General features: G+C 44.3%; 2 protein-coding genes across 6 annotated transcripts in view; one reads left to right on the forward strand and one right to left on the reverse strand.

Annotated features, from left to right (window-relative positions):
• LOC308184716 (zinc finger SWIM domain-containing protein 6) overlaps nucleotides 1–18,794 on the reverse strand; it is a 228,049-nt gene that overhangs the window by 41,652 nt on the left and 167,603 nt on the right. For all 5 annotated transcript variants that reach the window (XM_080572079.1, XM_080572077.1, XM_080572076.1 and 2 more), the window contains 4 exons: nucleotides 8,303–8,482; nucleotides 2,122–2,298; nucleotides 1,723–1,869; nucleotides 222–368 (listed from right to left, as the gene is read on the reverse strand). In XM_080572079.1, coding sequence (XP_080428205.1) covers nucleotides 222–368; nucleotides 1,723–1,869; nucleotides 2,122–2,298; nucleotides 8,303–8,482 — 651 coding nt within the window. The remainder of the gene's footprint in view (nucleotides 1–221; nucleotides 369–1,722; nucleotides 1,870–2,121; nucleotides 2,299–8,302; nucleotides 8,483–18,794) is intronic.
• LOC308184776 (uncharacterized protein) overlaps nucleotides 1–18,794 on the forward strand; it is a 120,247-nt gene that overhangs the window by 39,047 nt on the left and 62,406 nt on the right. The window lies entirely within an intron of this gene.

Genomic DNA, 18,794 nt, shown 5'->3' on the forward strand with positions numbered 1-18,794 from the left:
ATACAGAATTTTCTTCAAGAATGAATAACTGGTAATTTTGGAAGTGCTTTAAAAATTTTCCTTTAAACATTTTCTCTCCCTCATGTTTTCTTAGGGAAGGCAAATGTGAGTTCTTATACTATGAGAACACTGGCTTTGAAGTTAATTTAGAATGGAAAGATAGAAAAATGCCTCTGGTTACTGAAGACGTATAAAAGATATCTTCCTTTGCACGGCCTTACCTGTGAAGTCTGAGAATCCATGGAAGCTCTCATCATCCACTTTGCAGGCTTCCATCAGGCTACTGAAGAGGGTGCCAATCGGATCCAAAGGGTGTCCCACCAAACCTTCAAGATTCGTTATTGAGGTTACTCCTTTGTGGAGAAGTTCTATGTTAGAAAAGATGGAGGGAGGAGGGAGGGAAAGAGTGCATATTAGCCACTCTTTAGTTAGCCACTTTATTAGTTAAAAGAGGGAAAAAAAAGAAAAAGAATGAAGGCAAAATACCATTCAAACACTTGCAAAGCACATTATGGGTCAACAGTTTCAACTGTAGTGTTTTGTTTTTTTTTTTTGAAATCTCTTACTCGATACCAGGAAATCTTCTGAAAACATCTGCTGGAAAGTGACAGCAAAGACTTTTTGACTTCTTTTTTTGTAATATATCCACATCTGTTTCCTGGCTCAAAAGATGTAGTACCATTTTGTACGTTTTAAGTGAATCTGATGGCACTGAAATAAATGAAAATACTCTAAAATATGTTCCATTATCCCAAATAAAACATGAGCTTATTTTGCATCTAAATATTTGTTGAAATAATAAACCCAGGATGACAACTCCTTAAAAAAAAAAAGAATAAAAACATTAAATGTAGTATACAAGAAAAAATTGTCTTTTAATTGAATCACATTAATTTCGGCATTCTAAAATTTCAGTCAACAAACATACTTTGTTGGATACTTTACTTTGTAGCCCTCACCCATAGATCAGTTGGAACATGAAAAAAATCCTTTAGCACAATGAATTGAAGAAAGTATGTCTTTGCTAAAGGTTATAGATTCCCTTGATCGCATTGTTTACTAACAGTCTTATGGCACTAGCTCTCCTTTGATTCCAACCCCCAACTTTTTTCTCCTAGTCACGTATATGCTACTGAACTATGGGAGATCAGTCTCATTATGGCTGATCATGTAAAAATTGTATACAAGCTATTATGGATGCTCTGCTTCTCTACCGACTACACACTAACTTGAAGATGCCTCTGCTCACTCTCATTCATGGGGTATCACCTTCCTTAGTAACCACATGCATTATTGCAAAGCTTTAAAACACTAGAAAGCCTGCTTCTTACCTAAATGTGTGGGGCTACAAAATGAAACACAGCCACACTGTTGAACTGATTGCTCAGGAGGATAGGGCTGTTTTTTTTTGATGCTGTTGCTGTTTAAGAATCAACTGATACGTAATAAAAAAAAAAAACAACAAGTAGATCTTTGTCTTACTAACAAATAGCATGTGCTATACATGACATGCAGAAACAAGTAATATTAACAAAAAGGATTATTCACACTGATTTCTTACTGATTCACTTATACGTTACATTACCACGATGATCATTTGCAATGGAGAGTTAAAGACACCTCATTGACTTTATAGTTTCAAAAACAGTTTTCTCATGCAAAGTTCCAAATGTTACCATCATCTTGTCATGTCCTTTGCCCTTCTCTCTTCCCCACATTTACCTTTCTTCTGAGCCTGGAACATTTCCAGCTGTTTCTGCTGCTGCCTTCTTAGTGTATGAACAATAGCTATTGCCAGCCTCAGTGCTTCTCTTGGATATCCATGAGATCGTAATGCATCCACCCTCGCACAGGCTGTAGGAACATGTTCTAAAATGGAGAAAATAATTGAATAGCAACGCTTCCATGTCTGCAATGGCCTGTTTTGCTAGGTTAACTCCAAAGGTTAAAACTGTGCAAAAGAGACTTAAAGGACTACTTCTGAAACCAGCATTTCAAGGGACCCTCTGTTCTTTTTGCCAGGCTTTTCATTCATCTCCCCGCCATGACCCCCAAAATAATGCCATAGAAACTAAACAAAGTGGCAAGTCACGGAAACCTCTTTCCAGTTTAGCCACTTACCATGCCAGAGGGGCCACCCATGAGAGTCAAAGAGCGAGTTTTCAGTGTCGTCATGGTAACAGTAGTTGGTGTATAGGTTACTGCTGATAATGTGCTGTAAGTGGCTGTCCTGCCAGTGAAGATCGCATGCCTCAATGGCTCGAGTGAACACCGTCCGATGGGGCCTGTTTGATGAATCTGTCATTTTCAGAAGTTCAGAAAGCTTCATCAGCTTTTACTCATTCATATGTGAATAAGTCATTCACAGTATTCTTGTCTTCTTCCTACTCACGACCCCCAACTGATGGCTGCCTGTCTTATCCCCCATGGGCAAGAAGCAGGCTGCAGATGACATTTCACATTCTATTACTGAACAGGCTAGACAAAGTGTGCACCATTCACTCTGCATTCAAAAAGAGATCTATGGAACAGCAAGACTAATGCTAAACAAGGCTTTGCAAAGGGAACAGCTAAAGATGAAGGATATCTGACAGCTCTCCTGAGAACAAACTAGAAAGTATATGGCACAGCTACTCAAACATTCCCAGCTTCTCTACTTCTCAGACCCAGAGCTGCAAGGACAAGGGATGGATGAACAGCACATGAAGGACTCTGGGGCAGACGTGTTCTGCAGGTGTTTCCCTACATCGAGGCCCCTTCAAGGCAGATGAGGGAGCTGCCAGGACCCAGCAGCCCTCACTAGGGTGGCTGATGAGGCTTGAGTGGAGACAGGAGTGTCCCTCCTCTGTCATACGAAGGCAGCCCCTAAGGAGCGCGAGTGACCAGGAGTGTGGCTAACAGAGCAGGCAAACAAGGCGTGTCGTGGCAGTCAGGGAGTGGTGTGGCAGTGCGTGCAGGCAGGGCATGCAGGTGCTGAAGCTTGGCCAGGTTGACTATGGAGCAATGGTATCCACCCGGCAGAAGACAGTGGCCTCACAGAGCTCAGCATGTACCCACCACAGCTGATGCAGCCTCCCAGACAGAACTCCGGGGGGAACATGCTGCCACCCAGGTGTCAGGCTGCTGGGTGTGCCCTACTCTTATGCCACTACAGGATGAGAGTAGAGAGCATAGCTCTGGGAGGTGTGCCCAGGTTGAAGAACTGCTTTGCCTGGTGGCAGAGCTTTGGGAGGAGGTGGGCAGGCTGAGGAGCATCAGAGAGTCAGAGAAGGAGATTGACTGATGAGGTAGAGCTCTGCCATCCCTGCAGCAGGCTCCTCAGCTAGCCATAGCCACTGCTCAAGAAACAAAAGTTCCCCTACCCCCTTGCCACGACGCAGACAGAAGGGATCTAAGAGACAGGGGGGAGTGGAAGCAAGATCCTGTTTGGCGTAGCAGGTGACCCCCCCCCCCGCTGCCTACCTCACCTTCCCAGGTGCCCCTGCACAACAGGAATGAGGCTCTGGAACTGGATGGGCAAGCAAATGACAATGTGGATAAAGGTCCATCCATATTGGGGGAGTTGCCCAGGGCAAGTCAACCTATGCCCCACATCACAACAACCCCCACCAAGAAAAAAAGAAGGGTTATAGTCATAGGGGACTCCCTTCTGAAGGGAATGGAGGGCCTGATTTGTTGTTCAGACCCAACCCGTAGGGAAGTCTGCTGTCCCTGGGGCAGGGGTATGAGACGTCACTCAGACAGGCACTCGCCTGGTAATAATCCCTCTGATTATTACCCTTTATTGTTTTTTCAAGTTGGCAGTGATGAGATGGCAAAGAGAAGCCAAAGAGCAATCAAAAGGGACTTTAGGGCTTTGGGGCAACTGGTTGAAGGATCAGGTGCACAGGCAGTGTTTTCCTCCATCCTTCCAGTAGCAGGGATCAATACTGAAAGGAACAGGTGAACCCATCTGATCAATATGTGGCTCCGAGGCTTGTGCCACCAACACAGTTTTGGGTTTCTTGATCATGGGAAGGTCTACATGACACCGAGCCTACTGACTCCTGATGGGGAGCACCTTTCTCTGAGGGAGAAAAGGATTTTTGCCCAGGAGTTAGCAGGGCTGATCGACAGGGCTTTAAAACTAGATTCGAAGGGCGAAAGGGACAAAACGAGGCCCACCAGAGATAAGCTATGGGACTGGACACCAATTTTTAAGGAACTGCATGCTGGGGAGGCCCTTCAGTCTGCCCCACGAAGGGCTGAGTTGAATGAAAGACATCTCATACACACACAGCATGAGAAATAAGCATTTCAGCTCCCTGAAATGTTTGTATACTAATGCGCATAGTACGGGAAACAAACAGGAAGAACTGGAGATATGCGTGCGGTCGCAAGGCTATGATCTCATTGCAATCATGGAGACATGGCGGGATAGCTCACATGACTGGAATGCTGTCATGGAAGGCTACATGCTTTTTAGAAAAGACCAGCCAGGAAGGTGAGGTGGTGGAGTTGCTCTTTATGTGAGAGAGCAACTGGAATGTTTGGAGCTCTGCCTAGGGGTGGATGAAGAGCAAGTTGAGAGCTTATGGGTAAGGATTAAAGGGCAGGCTACCACAGCTGATGCTGTTGTGGGTGTTTGCTACAGGTCACCTGATCAGGAAGAGGAGGCAGATGAAGCCTTCTTCAGACAGCTCCAAGTAGCCTCTCAGTCACAAGCCCTGGTTCTCATGGGGGACTTCAACCACCCTGATATCTGCTGGGAAGACCACACAGCTAGGCACAAACAGTCCAGGAGGTTCCTGCAGTGTACTGATGACAACTTTTTGACACAGGTGGTCAAAGAGCCAACAAGGAAAGGTGTGTTGCTAGACCTTGTATTAACAAATGAGGAAGGATTAGTTGGAGATGTGAGGGTCAGTGGGCAGCCTTGGCCGCAATGACCATGATATGGTATAGTTCAGGATCTTGCGAGGAGGAAGCAGGGCAAAAAGTAGGATTGCGACCCTGGACTTCAGGAGAGCAAACTTTGGCCTCTTCAGGGATCTACTTGGAAGAATCCCATCGGTCAGGGTCCATGGAAGGAGGGGGGGTCCAAGACAGATGGTCAGTATTCAAGTATCACTTCCTCCAAGCTCAAGATTGGTGCGTCCCTATGAGCAAGAAGGCAAGCAAAGGGGGCAGGAGACCTGCATGGATGAGCAGGAAGCTCCTGGCAAAGCTTAGACAGAAGAAGGAAGTTTACAGCATGTGGAAAAGGGGGCAGGCCACTTGGGAGGAATATAGGGACGCTGTCAGAGTATGCAGGGATGTGACAAGGAAGGCCAAGGCCCATTTGGAATTAGATCTGGCAAGGGATGTCAAGGACAACAAGAAGGGCTTCTTCAAATACATCAATAGAAAAAGGAAGACTGGGGAAAATGTCGGCCCACTGCTGAATGGGGCGGGTGCCCTGGTGACAAACAATACAGAGAAGGCAGACTTGCTGAATGCCTTTTTTGCTTCAGTCTTTACTGCTATGACCAGCCTTCACGAATCTCAGACCCTGGAGACAAGAGAGGAAGTCCGGAGAAAGGAGGACTTTCCCTTCTTCGAAGAGGATTGGGTCAGAGATCATCTAAGCACACCTGACATCCACAAATCCATGGGCCCCAATGGAATGCACCCACAGGTGCTGAGGGAGCTGGCCGATGTTATTGCTAGGCCACTCTCCATCACCTTTGAATGGTTGTGGAGAACAGGAGAGGTGCCTGAGGACTGGAAGAAAGCCAATGTCATGCCAGCCTTCAAAATGGGCAAGAAGAAGCACCCAGGCAACTACAGGCCAGTCAGCCTCACCTCCAACCCTGGAAAGGTGATCGAACAGCTCATCCTGGAGGTCATCTCCAAGCATGTGGAGGATAAGAAGGTGATCAGGAATTGTCAGCATGGATTCACCAAGGGTAAATCATGCTTAACCAATCTGCTATCCTTCTATGATGAGATGACTAGCTGGGTAGATGAGGGGAGAGCGGTGGATGTGGTCTACCTTGACTTCAGCAAGGCTTTTGACACTGTCTCCCATAACATCCTCATGGGCAAGCTCAGGAAGTGCAGGCTAGGTGAGTGGACGGTGGGGGGACTGATAATTAGCTGAATGGCAGAACTCAGAGGGTTGTGCTTAGTGATGCAGAATCTGGTTGGAGGCCTGTAGCTAGTGGTGTCCCCCAGGGGTCAGTATTGGGTCCAGTGTTGTTTAACTTATTCATCAACGACCTGGACGATGGAACAGAGTGCACCTTCAGCAAGTTTGCTGATGACACAAAGCTCGGAGAAGTGGCTGATACCCCAGAGGGCTGTGCTGCCATTCAGAGGGATCTTGACAGGCTGGAGGGTTGGGCCGAGAGGAACGTTGTGAAGTTCAACAAGGGCAAGTGCAAGGTCCTGCACCTAGGGAGGAATAACTCCAAGCACCAGTACAGGTTGGGGGGTGACCTGCCGGAGAGCAGCTCTGCAGAGAGGGACCTCGGAGTCCTGGTGGACAGCAGGCTAACCATGAGTCAGCAATATGCCCTTGAGGCCAAGTTGTCTAATGGTATCCTGGGCCGTATTTGGAAGAGTGTTGCCAGCAGGTCGAGGGAGGTGATCCTCCCCCTCTACTCAGCCCTGGTGAGGCCACACCTGGAGTACTGTGTCCAGTTCTGGGCTCCCCAGTGCAAGAGGTACATAGAACTACTGAAGCGAGTTCAGAGGATGGCTATGAAGATGATTAGAGGACTGGAACTCCTGTCATACAAGGACAGGCTGAGAGAACTGGGCCTGTTTAGCCTGGAAAAGAGAAGACTGAAGGGAGACCTCATTAATGTATATAAATATTTGAGGGGAGGGTGTCAAGAGGATGGAGCTGGTCTCTTTTCAGTTGTGCCCAGCAACAGGACGAGAGGCAACGGGCACAAACTGAAGCACAGGAGGTTCCAAATATGAGGGGGCACTTCTTTACTGTGAGGGTGACAGAGTACTGGAACAGGTTGCCCAGAGAGCTTGCGGAGTCTCTTTATCTGGAGATATTCAAAACTTGCCTGCATGCCATCCTGCGCAATGTGCTCTACGTGATCTTACTTGGCAGGGAGGTTGGACTAGATGATCTTCAGAGGTGCCTTCCAACCTCGGCCATTCTGTGATTCTGTGTGACTTTCAGTCATTCTCTTTGAAAAGTGATATTAACTTTGAGCACTTGTTTAATTTTTTGTCATAAACATCTACAAATACTGTAGATAAAACAAGGTGCACTGAGGTCATGGGAGTGGCATAACCCTTACTGGGCATCTATCCATGGCAAAACCACTCTGTCAACATGGCACTGTCTATGTATTTTGAGATATCATGTCCAAGCTGCCACTAGCCTGTCCAGGTTGGGCTGAACATCAAGAAATCCAGAAAGCAAAAACCACCTCTTTAGGGAGTTATTTGGTGAATGAACTTCTAGCCCCAGCTAGCTGTGAGATTTATAAAGGAACTCTCTAACTATTTCCTTCGGAGGTAATCTTACAAGAAAAAGGACCAATGAAAAACCCATCTAAATTCAAATCTGCCCCTCCCTCCCCAACATTTAACTTTAACTTTATCATAATTATATGAAATATGTATCAAAATACTGAGGGTTTTGAGGATTATGAAGGTTTTTGTTCAAGGGAAATGTCTTGTGTTTTCCCCAGTAGCAATCTTTGCTTAGAGAGGACTGGACAAGGCTTCTGCCAAATTTAATAATCACATTTTTTATTAGAAAGCATGATACTGAATATACAGAGACCGCCAAGAAGGCAGTGCTGCCTCTACACCCCCCCAACCTGGCAATGCAGACTGCACAACACATCCTACAAATGGCTGCTTTACTTTTTCATCCACTGAGTTTAATGCAGTTGCAACTGATCTCTCTTTAAATAGGTATCAAAGGCTTTGTAACTGGAAACAAAATAAAATATAAATCCCAACATCAGAAGGGATACAAGATTGCAGTCAAGCAAAAAAACAACAAGCTTTTACTTTGACATACTTCAAGGACATTCAGTTTACATGCAACAAGTATTCAGAAGGACCAAGTGAAAAGCTAGAAGACCTAACTAAACACAAATACTTGCTTTGAAAACATTGCAGCCCCAGCATGAAAAAACAACTTATCCTTCCTGCAAGGAAGTATTAGTGAAAATAAATTTGGCTGGTCGGTCCTTAATAAGAAAGTTACTTGTCCCAGTCCCAGGAAAGAGTGCTGAATTCTGCAAGGCTAGAGTATATAAGATAGATATTATATGTTGCAGTCAGTGCATATGTTTAGGCTTACCTTGGTTAGCATTTTCACCCTGAGGCAAAGCATTGGTTAAATTGGGCATCTCGTTTCCATGGTTTCCATCTTCCCAGGGGCAAACATCCACACTGTTCCATTTTTTCAGCTGTTTTAGCCAACTGGCCTTCTGCTCCAACTTGCAGTGAGGATTTAAAACTATGCACATCCACAGAGCACCTGATTTTAAAAAAAATCGCTAAAATATGTTTTCTATTAAAAAAGCAGCAGTCAATGACTAATTGCAAACTTCTATACTGTAATATTTTTTTTTTCTCCCCTACACCACTTACTTCCCAGCTGCACCTAGCACCAGGCAGGCTGAATTCCCAACTCAGAATGTGGCCCATCTGAAGCAGCTGAAAGAATATACCAATCCAACCTTCTAAATTAAAAGGCATTAAGTTAGTCTTTTGTACTAGAAAATCCAGAGTTCACAAAGCATGGTTCATCAGACAGGAGTATCAGTCAAAACCAAACAAGAATTCACATAAAGTTACAGAATGAAATTACCCAAGTTTTTCTTCTAATTTTTGTATCAAGAGTGAATGTTTTCTACAAACAAGAACTATGTATCTTCCAGCTTCACATTAGAGGAACCAAACAAGTACACGAGTAAAACATGTATTTTGTAAACACATACTTCCACACTCAAAACCCAGCAAAAGCACTGCTGATCATGTAATTCTTTTTACAAACACATCTGGATCTCAGGGATCCAGTAAACACTGGTTTTATGCAGTCTAATAGGGATGTTTTTTTACTGCAATTGCTTCAGTAATTTGGTTACACTTGAAAATTTTTTATACGTGTTCTCTTTATGGAGCTCTAATTTACAGAAAGCTAGTTTGCTCTGACATTTCACACATAGAATCATAGAATCATAGAATATCCCGAGTTGGAAGGGACCCATAAGGTTCATCAAGCCCAACTCCTGGCACTGCACAGGTCTGCCCAAAAGTTTAGACCATGTGACTAAGTGCACAGTCCAATCTCTTCTTAAATTCAGACAGGCTTGGTGCAGTGACTACGTCCCTGGGGAGCCTGTTCCAGTGTGCAACAACCCTCTCGGTGAAGAACCTCTTCCTGATGTCCAGCCTAAACTTCCCCTACCTCAGCTTGACACCATTCCCATGGGCCCTATCACTGGTGTTTATGGAGAATAGGTCACCTGCCTCTCCACTCCCCCTCGCGAGGAAGTTGTAGACTGCGATGAGGTTCCCCCCTCAGCCTCCTCTTCTCCAGGCTGAACAGGCCAAGTGGCCTCAGCCGCTCCTCGTATGTCTTCCCCTCTAGGCCCTTCACCATCTTTGTAGCCCTCCTCTGGACACTCTCCAATAGTTCAATGTCCTTTTTGTACTGTGGTGCCCAGAACCGCACACAGTGCTCGAGGTGAGGCTGCACCAGCGCAGAGTAGAGCGGGACAATCACTTCCCTCAACCAACTAGCGATGCCGCGCTTGATGCACCCCAGGATATGGTTGGCCCTCCTGGCTGCCAGGGCACACTGCTGGCTCATGTTCAGCTTGTTATCACCCACAACCCCCAGATCCCTCTCTGCGGGGCTGCTCTCCAGCGTCTCGTTGCCCAATCTGTACGTATAGTCAGGGTTGCCCCATCCCAGGCGCAGGACCCGGCACTTGCTTTTGTTAAACTTGATGTGGTTGGGGATCGCCCAGCTCTCCAATGTGTCCAGATCTCTCTGCAAGGCCTTTCCACCCTCATCCGAGTCCACAATACATACCATCATACCCTCATACATACCATACATACCCTCATCCGAGTCCACAACACACACCATTACTTTAGAACCTGTTCCATGACACTATATAACATGGCAGGTATAAATACATCAGGGTTTCCAGCAACAATTTTCAAATGGAAAGATTTTTCTCTAAATCAGCTGTCTCTTCATCAGCATGAACTTTGACAGAAGCAAGAAGACATCTGAAAGTGCTATTTAGCAACAGTTCATTTGCTCATTAAGACCATGCCATATACACTACAAGAGATTTAGAGAATATGCTTAAACTATGCAATCTTCATGACAGGCTGGAAAAAAAGAATAAAAATACAGCTGGTTCTTCGAGGATAATAAAATTTTCACATTCAAGTACTCTTTTGCTTACTAAGAATGCAAAATAGATACCCAGAGTACAGGCCATCACATTACATTCATTCCTAGAGTAGTTTGGCATGTTGATATGCCAAAACACAGGACCCGATGGAAAGAGATCCTGATCCTTAAGGTTGCAAATCCCCAGATATTCTGAACACTATGAAATGGGGAAGTAATAGCAAAGAAATGTGAACACCTCAAGAAAATAAGATACGGTACAGTGCAGAACACCAGAGGGAGATACTACACTAATGCAGATTATTGGTGCACATTTACAGTACAGCAAGACTTTTTTTTTTCTTTTTTTCTTTTTAAAGCATCTGAAACTTGTCATGGGAGTGAGTAAAGCCAATACTGTTTTTAAAAACATTTTAAAATCAAATCATATGACTTTCTATTAGAAAACCTCTTCAACAAGCTTCACTCCCCAAACAGTCAAATTACAAATGTTTCTTATTATTAAGCATCAGTGCATTCAGCACTGCTCAAGAGAGAAGGAATATATTTCTTGCAATCTGCAAAACAAAAGATGGGGGATATTGGAAAGCCTTGGAGAACAGTTAACTTGGATTTATTTACTTCTTTATTTTCAAAATCAAGTATTACTTGAAGGCATTGAGGAGACATCACACCTCTTAGCTTCTTTAAAATAAAAAAAAATAAGCCAATTTATTACTTTTTAGCCAGATTCCCAGTGTTTTCAGACTGAAGCAAACAAAAAATAGACTATCTTAACTACATTTTGGAAGCATTTCAATCATAGGCAGAACACGCACTACTGATTACACAATGCCCCTACAAAACGAGTAGCCTTTTATTCGTCTGTGTTTCAAACACCACTAGAGGCAAAGGAATTCACTTGCCTTCTTCAGAAGCTCCACTATGCGTACAGTGCATCTAGTGGACAGGAAAGGGAAGAGATAGACAAAAGTACCAAAAACCTTTAAAAACTTATTTCATTTAAAGAGGGAAACTATGTCAATCATAGCGACATTGTTAGCAGTTCATCTCAGAAACCTAGGCAATTTTTATGCAAATGAAGCACAAGGACAAGTGTATTTATGAACCCCACACAAACCACTTCACATTTCAATAGAACCCAACTGCACCCTGCTTCCAGCGACTTCGGAGGGAGCCGTGCACGCATCTGAGCTCGCTGAGGCCCTTGTGTAGCTTTCAGGGCTGCCCCATTGCCTGCAGGATGAGGGGCGCAAGACAAATCTACTCCCCTGAGAAGAGAAGGGAACAGAAAGAGCATTGCGCTCAACTCCTGTAGCATTACAAAGGCCACCATCTGGGAGAAGGAAGCATAATGCCAATAACCCCACACTCTTCAGCCTATTTGGGTTTCTGTTTTTTCTTGTTGTTGTTTTTTTCTTTTTTTCTTCCCCCTAGTGAGTGTGCACTTTCCTGTATTCATATTTCTTTCTCCTCCTCCCCAAGCGCCTACCCTTCTCCCCTAACATCAGCTCCATTCTGGCTCCTTCCATTCAGTGGTTCCTGACTGGCTTCTAGCACCAAAAAGTCTGAGGAAAACATTCACTTCCGCCCAATTTTATTTTTATTTTTTTGACTTTGCCACATGCCAACTAGAAGGAGCCTGGAGGATATTCTTCCCATTTAACCTAATAGCTCCTATGTTGGGAAACTGCCATTCTCCTCAAAATGCACACCTGCTTGTGTAGATGTAACCAATGCTACCTGCAATATGCACAAAGGACAGGGAGATCACTCACCAGTTATTGTCACAGGCAAAACAGACTCAGCAGAGGGAGATTAATATAATTTATTACCTAACAGGCTAGATCAGTGAGAAACTAAAAGCAAACTAAAAACACCTTCCCTCCATCCACCCTCTTCTACATCCTCCCCCAAGTGGTGCAGGGGAATGGGGAACGGGGGTTGCGGTCAGCGTATAGCGCTTCGTCTCCGTCACTCCTTCATGGTCACTCTCTTCCTCTGCTCCAATGTGGGGTCCTTCCCATGGAATGCAGTCCTTCCCAAACTGATCCAACATGGGTCCCCCACAGGCAGCAGCTCCTGCCAGATCCCCTGCTCCTGCATGAGCTCTTCTCCACAGGCTACAGCTCTGGCCCAGAGTCTGCTCTTACGGGGATTCTCCTCAGGACGCAGCCTCCTTTAGGCCAGATACACCTGCTCTACCGTGGGCTCCTCCACGGGCTGCAGCTTGGAAATCTGCTCCGCTGTGGTACGCCATGGACTGCAGGGGGACAGCCTTCTCCACCATGGTCCTCTCCACAGGCCGCAGGGGACTTCTGCTCTAGCACCTGGAGCACCTCCTCCCCCTCCTTCTTCACTGACCTTGGTGTCTGCAGGGAGGTTTCTCACTCCTCACTCCTTTCTCTCCCAGCTACTGTTCTGCAGCATTTATTGCCCTTTCTTAAATATGCTCTCACAGAGGCACAAACAGTATCGCTTATTGGCTCTGCTCTGGACAGCAGTGGGTCCCTTTTCAAGCTGGCTGGAACTGGCCCTTATCTGACATGGGACAGCTTGTGGACTCTTCTCACAGAGGCCACCCCTGCAGCCCCCTGCTACCAAAGCCTTGCCACATAAACCCAATACACCCAGCAGATAAATGGAAGATAAGTCATGCTGCGACTGCAATTTGATATTAATTTCACAAGGGACTGTTAGAACTGTCATATTGTGGGGAGAAATTGCCTATTTTGGTTCCATAACAATCCTCTTGGAAAGACAGCTTTGCCAAAACAGACCTTTGGTTCAATCAGCCCTCTTTTTGGAAATGTGCAGTTGTCATTCATCTCTAGTGTGCTTTATATCACCAAAACAAACAAACAAACAAACAAAAAAAAACAGGTTACGTTACTGCTTTACACAATGCATGCCTTCCTTTACATATAGGCGTACATCAATACATTTGAATTTCTCAGTAGACATCCATACTTCTGAATTCATTGGGGACAAAGGGACAGCATACCTTTACGCTGACCTTTAAAAATGCAAACTGAAAAACACTAAGAGGTATCCAGTCACTATAAATGGTGTTGTAATAATTACACATCCTGTGTATGAATGTATTCATGAAGCTAAATGAAGTGAGAGGAATGTATACATACTCTCCTTAGAGATTAAGCATTGCTCAGTTTTCAGAAATCCCATTGTATTTTACTCTTATCCTAGTAAGAGGAGGGTGGTGTAAACAATATGATTGAATATCCAGAGTGACTTGATTCTGGGTGACTGATTTCATTCCTCCCAATCTGCTTTTCATAAAAATATCATGTTTCCTTGTCAGGGATGCTATGTAACTAAGCTTGGGTCAGTGTTTCCTCATTTTCAGTGCCATGCAACCAGTAGTTGAAACTTGGACTTTGCCTTGGAATTTTACATTTAATATACTTAAGATCAATATGTTCATTTGCAAAATTAAAAGGAACAGATGCACATCTACTTTGAAATTTCTTTGCTCTTTCCGTTAATGCATATCTGTTTCTTTAAAAGTAACCCCCCGAGCTACCAGTTTAGCTGTATTTTATTGTTTCAAAGAAAATGGAACCAGGTAATCAAGATCATTCCCTTTGTGCAACAGACAACTCAGCTTCAGCACTTGCAGCACACTTGCCACTGTGTCCCATTTGAGCATCATCAATTCAGTTACAAAAACATCATTTTCCAGCACTGGGAGTGACAGAATAGAAACAATAATAGGAGAAAGAACCTATGAGCCCTTTAAAATAGAAGGGTCAGCAAAGGATTTTAAAGTGGTTTACATACTGATTTTAAACACATATGCACTTTCACTGGGACAGCCATTTGGAAACCTCAAAGAAGGCAGTGTATATTATGTATTGCATCTTAACAAGAAGGAAAAGTGCCTTCAGAATGACTGGCAAAGCCACCTCCCTCTTCCAGGCACAGAGAGCTCTCGATTAGAACAAAGCATAATCAGGAGTCACACTGGAGAATGCTCCAATTAAATAGTTGCTTTTATGGAACAGTGAAGAAAGGCAAAGCACTTCAGTACTGCTCTCTCGATAAGAACCCCAAGGAAAAGTATTCGCAGTATTCAGTTGGATCCAAGTAGCAGTATTCATAAAAACAATTCCTTAATGCACTCTGGTTTCTCTATACAGCCTTCAGAAAAAAAAAGAAAAAAAAGAAAAAAAAAGAAAAAAAAAGAAAAAAAGAGAAAAAAAGGGGCTTGCTATGGGTGCTGTGTTTCTTGGAGAACAATGTTTCATTTTGTTCTAATTCATTATATTACTGAATTAAACTTTGATGTATTGGTCTCAACAAGTGCTTCATGCTGACTGTATTGTGTATCATAGTATAATCACTCCCCATGCATTTCATACTGTAATGGGTAAAGCCTTGTTTGTTCATTAAATGTTGCTGATAGGGGGGTTTCAACGGTTGACTGCTTATACCCCCAATATCCTGTTGAAGGAAAAAAACAAGTATGGGAACTTCCTGTTAAGTTAACAATTGCAATAGAAACCAGCTCCAAATAAGGGCAAAATGGCATTCCTCCTTGTATGGGAACACAGATACCGCAGCAAAGTCATGACCCCAACGCAGAGGAAGACGACGATCTTCATCCCCATGACCACCAGAGGACTGATGAAGACCCCCTAGCAACAGGCCTCGCAGTCGTAGAAGACACCAGGAGGTGCTACTAAACTCGGAACTACTAGGCTATAAATCAAGACTCTGGCGGGCTTAGGTGTGCGCCATTGGCGGAGCAGGAGACTCCCCGGCCGCCCAGCGCTGTTTTACTTATCGCTGCTTGCTGAATTGCTCAAATAAATAGAAATTCGATCTACCTTACCCACGATGTGTCGGGAATGATTTCTACCAAAACTAATTTATAACAATACTAGCTGGCTGATTAATGTAATAGATTACCTGCAGCACTGATGGCAAAAGGGAATCGTTGCCCTTCTGCACACTGAACTCCAAATGTGCATCAGAAGTAGTATAGGTGTAACACTGGGACCAAAAAAAACCCATCTAGTTCCTTAAGTCTTCCTTTCTCTCGCTGCATAGCTCTGCTCCAAGGGTTAAAGTCACACGTATTCAGCTGAAACAGGTATTTACATTTTGAGATTTTATTTTAAGTTGTCATCAACTACATACTCTGATCTGTGTCAAGTAATGAAAACTCCTGCTCTGGGCTTCCTATGTTTCAACTTCTAGCATAATGGAAATAGGAACTAACCAAGCACGTCTGTCATTTTGCATGAGCCCTTTTTTCTGGTCTATGCTTTTTTTAGTTTGCTTTACAAATTGCCATAACAGACACCCTGCCATTTGACAAAAGGGTTTCAAAAAGAAATTTGCTTGACACTGCAGTCTTCCTAAGACAGCACTTAAGTATCTGTCACATGTCCATTAAATGCCCTTCTATACACTTCTAGTACCCTATATCCATATCTGATCACCATTCAAGGTATGAGCTATTAGTCCACAAATGCAGGGGAAAGTAAAAAGCACCTGCAAATTAACCTCATTGATTAATTTCCCTAACATTTACAAAACAATGAATCCATTTGCTCACAAACAATCAATTAAAGATAAAAGCGTTGCTAATACTAGCACAAATAGTACAAAAACGCTCTTTTATGAACATCTTATGTTTCTTCGCATTTTTTTTAGCAGTTACCAATATTTACAGCTAGGTGGTGAACACAAAGTATACTCTTGCCCACAGAAGAGATTAGCTATTTTACCAATTATTTTAACTGGCAATTCACTCTCAGCAGTCACAATCTACTTACAGAGGCTTTGACAATTTTCAGAACAAAAGCTGGTGTGTCTACTAACTATAAATGCACTACCCTACCTCTACTTAAATTGATGAATGAATTCCTCTCACATTTAATTTTCCAAGGAAGATGTAAAATTGTAAAGTTTGAGAAGAACAAAACAAGATATTCATTAAAAAAGGGAGGGAAATACCTCTCACTCTTCAAAAAAGTGGAGCAGATACAAATACTCCATTGCATAGTGGGAGCAGCCAGAAAAAAATATTTTACAGAATCACAGAATCATCTAGGTTGGAAGAGACCTCCAAGATCACCCAGTCCAACCTCTGACCTAACACTAACAAGTCCTCCACTAAACCATATCACTAAGCTCTACATCTAAACATTTTTAAAGACCTCCGGGGACGGTGACTCAACCACTTCCCTGGGCAGCCCATTCCAATGCCTAACAACCCTTTCGGTAAAGAAGTTCTTCCTAATATTCAACCTAAACCTCCCCTGGCACAACTTTAGCCCCTCGTCCTATCAACAGGCACGTGGGAGAATAGACCAATCCCCACCTCGCTACAGCCTCCTTTAAGGTACCTATAGAGAGCGATAAGGTCGCCCCTGAGCCTCCTCTTCTCCAGGCTGAACAACCCCAGCTCCCTCAGCCGCTCCTCAGAAGACTTGTTCTCCAGACCCCTCACCAGTTTCGTTGCCCTTCTCTGGACTCTCTCGAGCACCTCGATGTCCTTCTTGTAGCAAGGGGTCCAAAACTGAACACAGTACTCGAGGTGCGGCCTCACCAGAGCCGAGTACAGGGAGACAATCACTTCCCTAGTCCTGCTGGACACACTGTTTCTGATACAAGCCAGGATGCTGTTGGCCTTCTTGGCCACCTGAGCACACTGCTGGCTCATATTCAGCCGACTATCAACCAGTACTCCCAGGTCCTTCTCTGCCAGGCAGCTTTCTAACCACTCATCTCCCAGCCTGTAGCTCTGCTTGGGGTTGTTACGCCCCCAAGTGCAGGACCCGGCACTTGGCCTTGTTGAACTTCATACAGTTGGCCTCAGCCCATCGGTCCAGCCTATCCAGATCCTCCTGCAGAGCCTTCCTACCCTCGAGCAGATCGACACACGCACCTAACTTGGTGTCATCTGCAAACTTACTGAGGGTGCACTGGATCCCCTCATCCAGATCATTGATAAAGATATTAAAGAGAACTGGCCCCAGTACTGAGCCCTGGGGGACTCCACTAGTGACCGGCCTCCAACTGGATTTGACTCCATTCACCACGACTCTTTGGGCCCGGCCACCCAGCCAGTTTTTAACCCAACGAAGCGTACGCCAGTCCAAGCCACGAGCAGCCAGTTTCTTGAGGAGAATGCTGTGGGGAACGGTGTCAAAAGCCTTACTGAAATCAAGGTAAACCACATCCACAGCCTTTCCCTCATCCACTAAGCGTGTCACTTTGTCATAGAAGGAGATCGGGTTCGTCAAGCAGGACCTGCCTTTCATAAAGCCATGCTGACTGGGCCTGATCACCTGGTTGCCCTGTAAGTGCCGCGTGATGACACTCAAGATAATCTGCTCCATGAGCTTCCCTGGCACTGACGTCAAACTAACAGGCCTATAGTTCTCCGGGTCTACCCTCCGACCCTCCTTGTAGATGGGCGTCACATTTGCTAGCCGCCAGTTGACTGGGACCTCCCCTGATAGCCAGGACTGGTGATAAATGATGGAAAGAGGCTTGGTCAGCTCCTCTGCCAGTTCTCTCAGTACCCTCGCGTGGATCCCATCCGGCCCCATCGACTTGCATACATCCAAGTGCATTACGACAGATGCCAGTAGTCTACTGTTGGTAATGAAGGAGGAAGGAAATCACCCTCAGAAAAGACGGACAGAATTCATCTCTACAGAATTTCTTTAAGTTATCATCCATAACTCAGGCCTTAGAGCAGCAAAACTATCTTGCGATGCTAATTCGGAAGTATTGTTAATTTAGTGCCTCCAGTAGCAAATACACTGATATATATTAACAGCTTATTCTGTGAAAGAGCAGATGCAACCTTAAGTGCATGAACTGCAGGTATACATTTTGTAACTGTATGGCAACCACACCACAGCAGCTAAGACTGAACAAACCAACAGTAAGAAAAGGATTACCAATTAAGCAAGGACAGCCTATTGAATATGATACAGTTGTAGAGAGAAATATCTAAGCTATCACTCCACCTAGAAAGCTCATGATGGAGCAGCATGGGTGATTCTACAGCTTTCACTTCAAGCCCAAAATGTAATATGTGCAATTAATTCATATAAACTAAGAAACTTTAAGGTAACTATTTTCTGAAGGTGTGGGGCATTAATACTCTCTTCAACATTAGGACAGAACATGATTCAATTAGAATTTCAGATACACGAAGTAATCATGTAAATATGGCTATGTGCCTGGCACTCAAATCTGAAAATTACAGCTTTGCCATACCATTTCAGAAATAGCATAAAATATGGGGAAAAGAGCATATTTCTGCTGTAAAGGTGATCCTAAAAAGGGATTGCACAAACTATGCAGCTCCAGAGAAATGGTGTTAGAGCACAAAAACTGTAATGAATGCTTAACTTTAGTGATTGTTTTT

This window comes from Anser brachyrhynchus (genome assembly GCF_964034855.1).
Source record: "Anser brachyrhynchus genome assembly, chromosome: W".
Lineage (NCBI taxonomy): Eukaryota > Metazoa > Chordata > Aves > Anseriformes > Anatidae > Anser > Anser brachyrhynchus.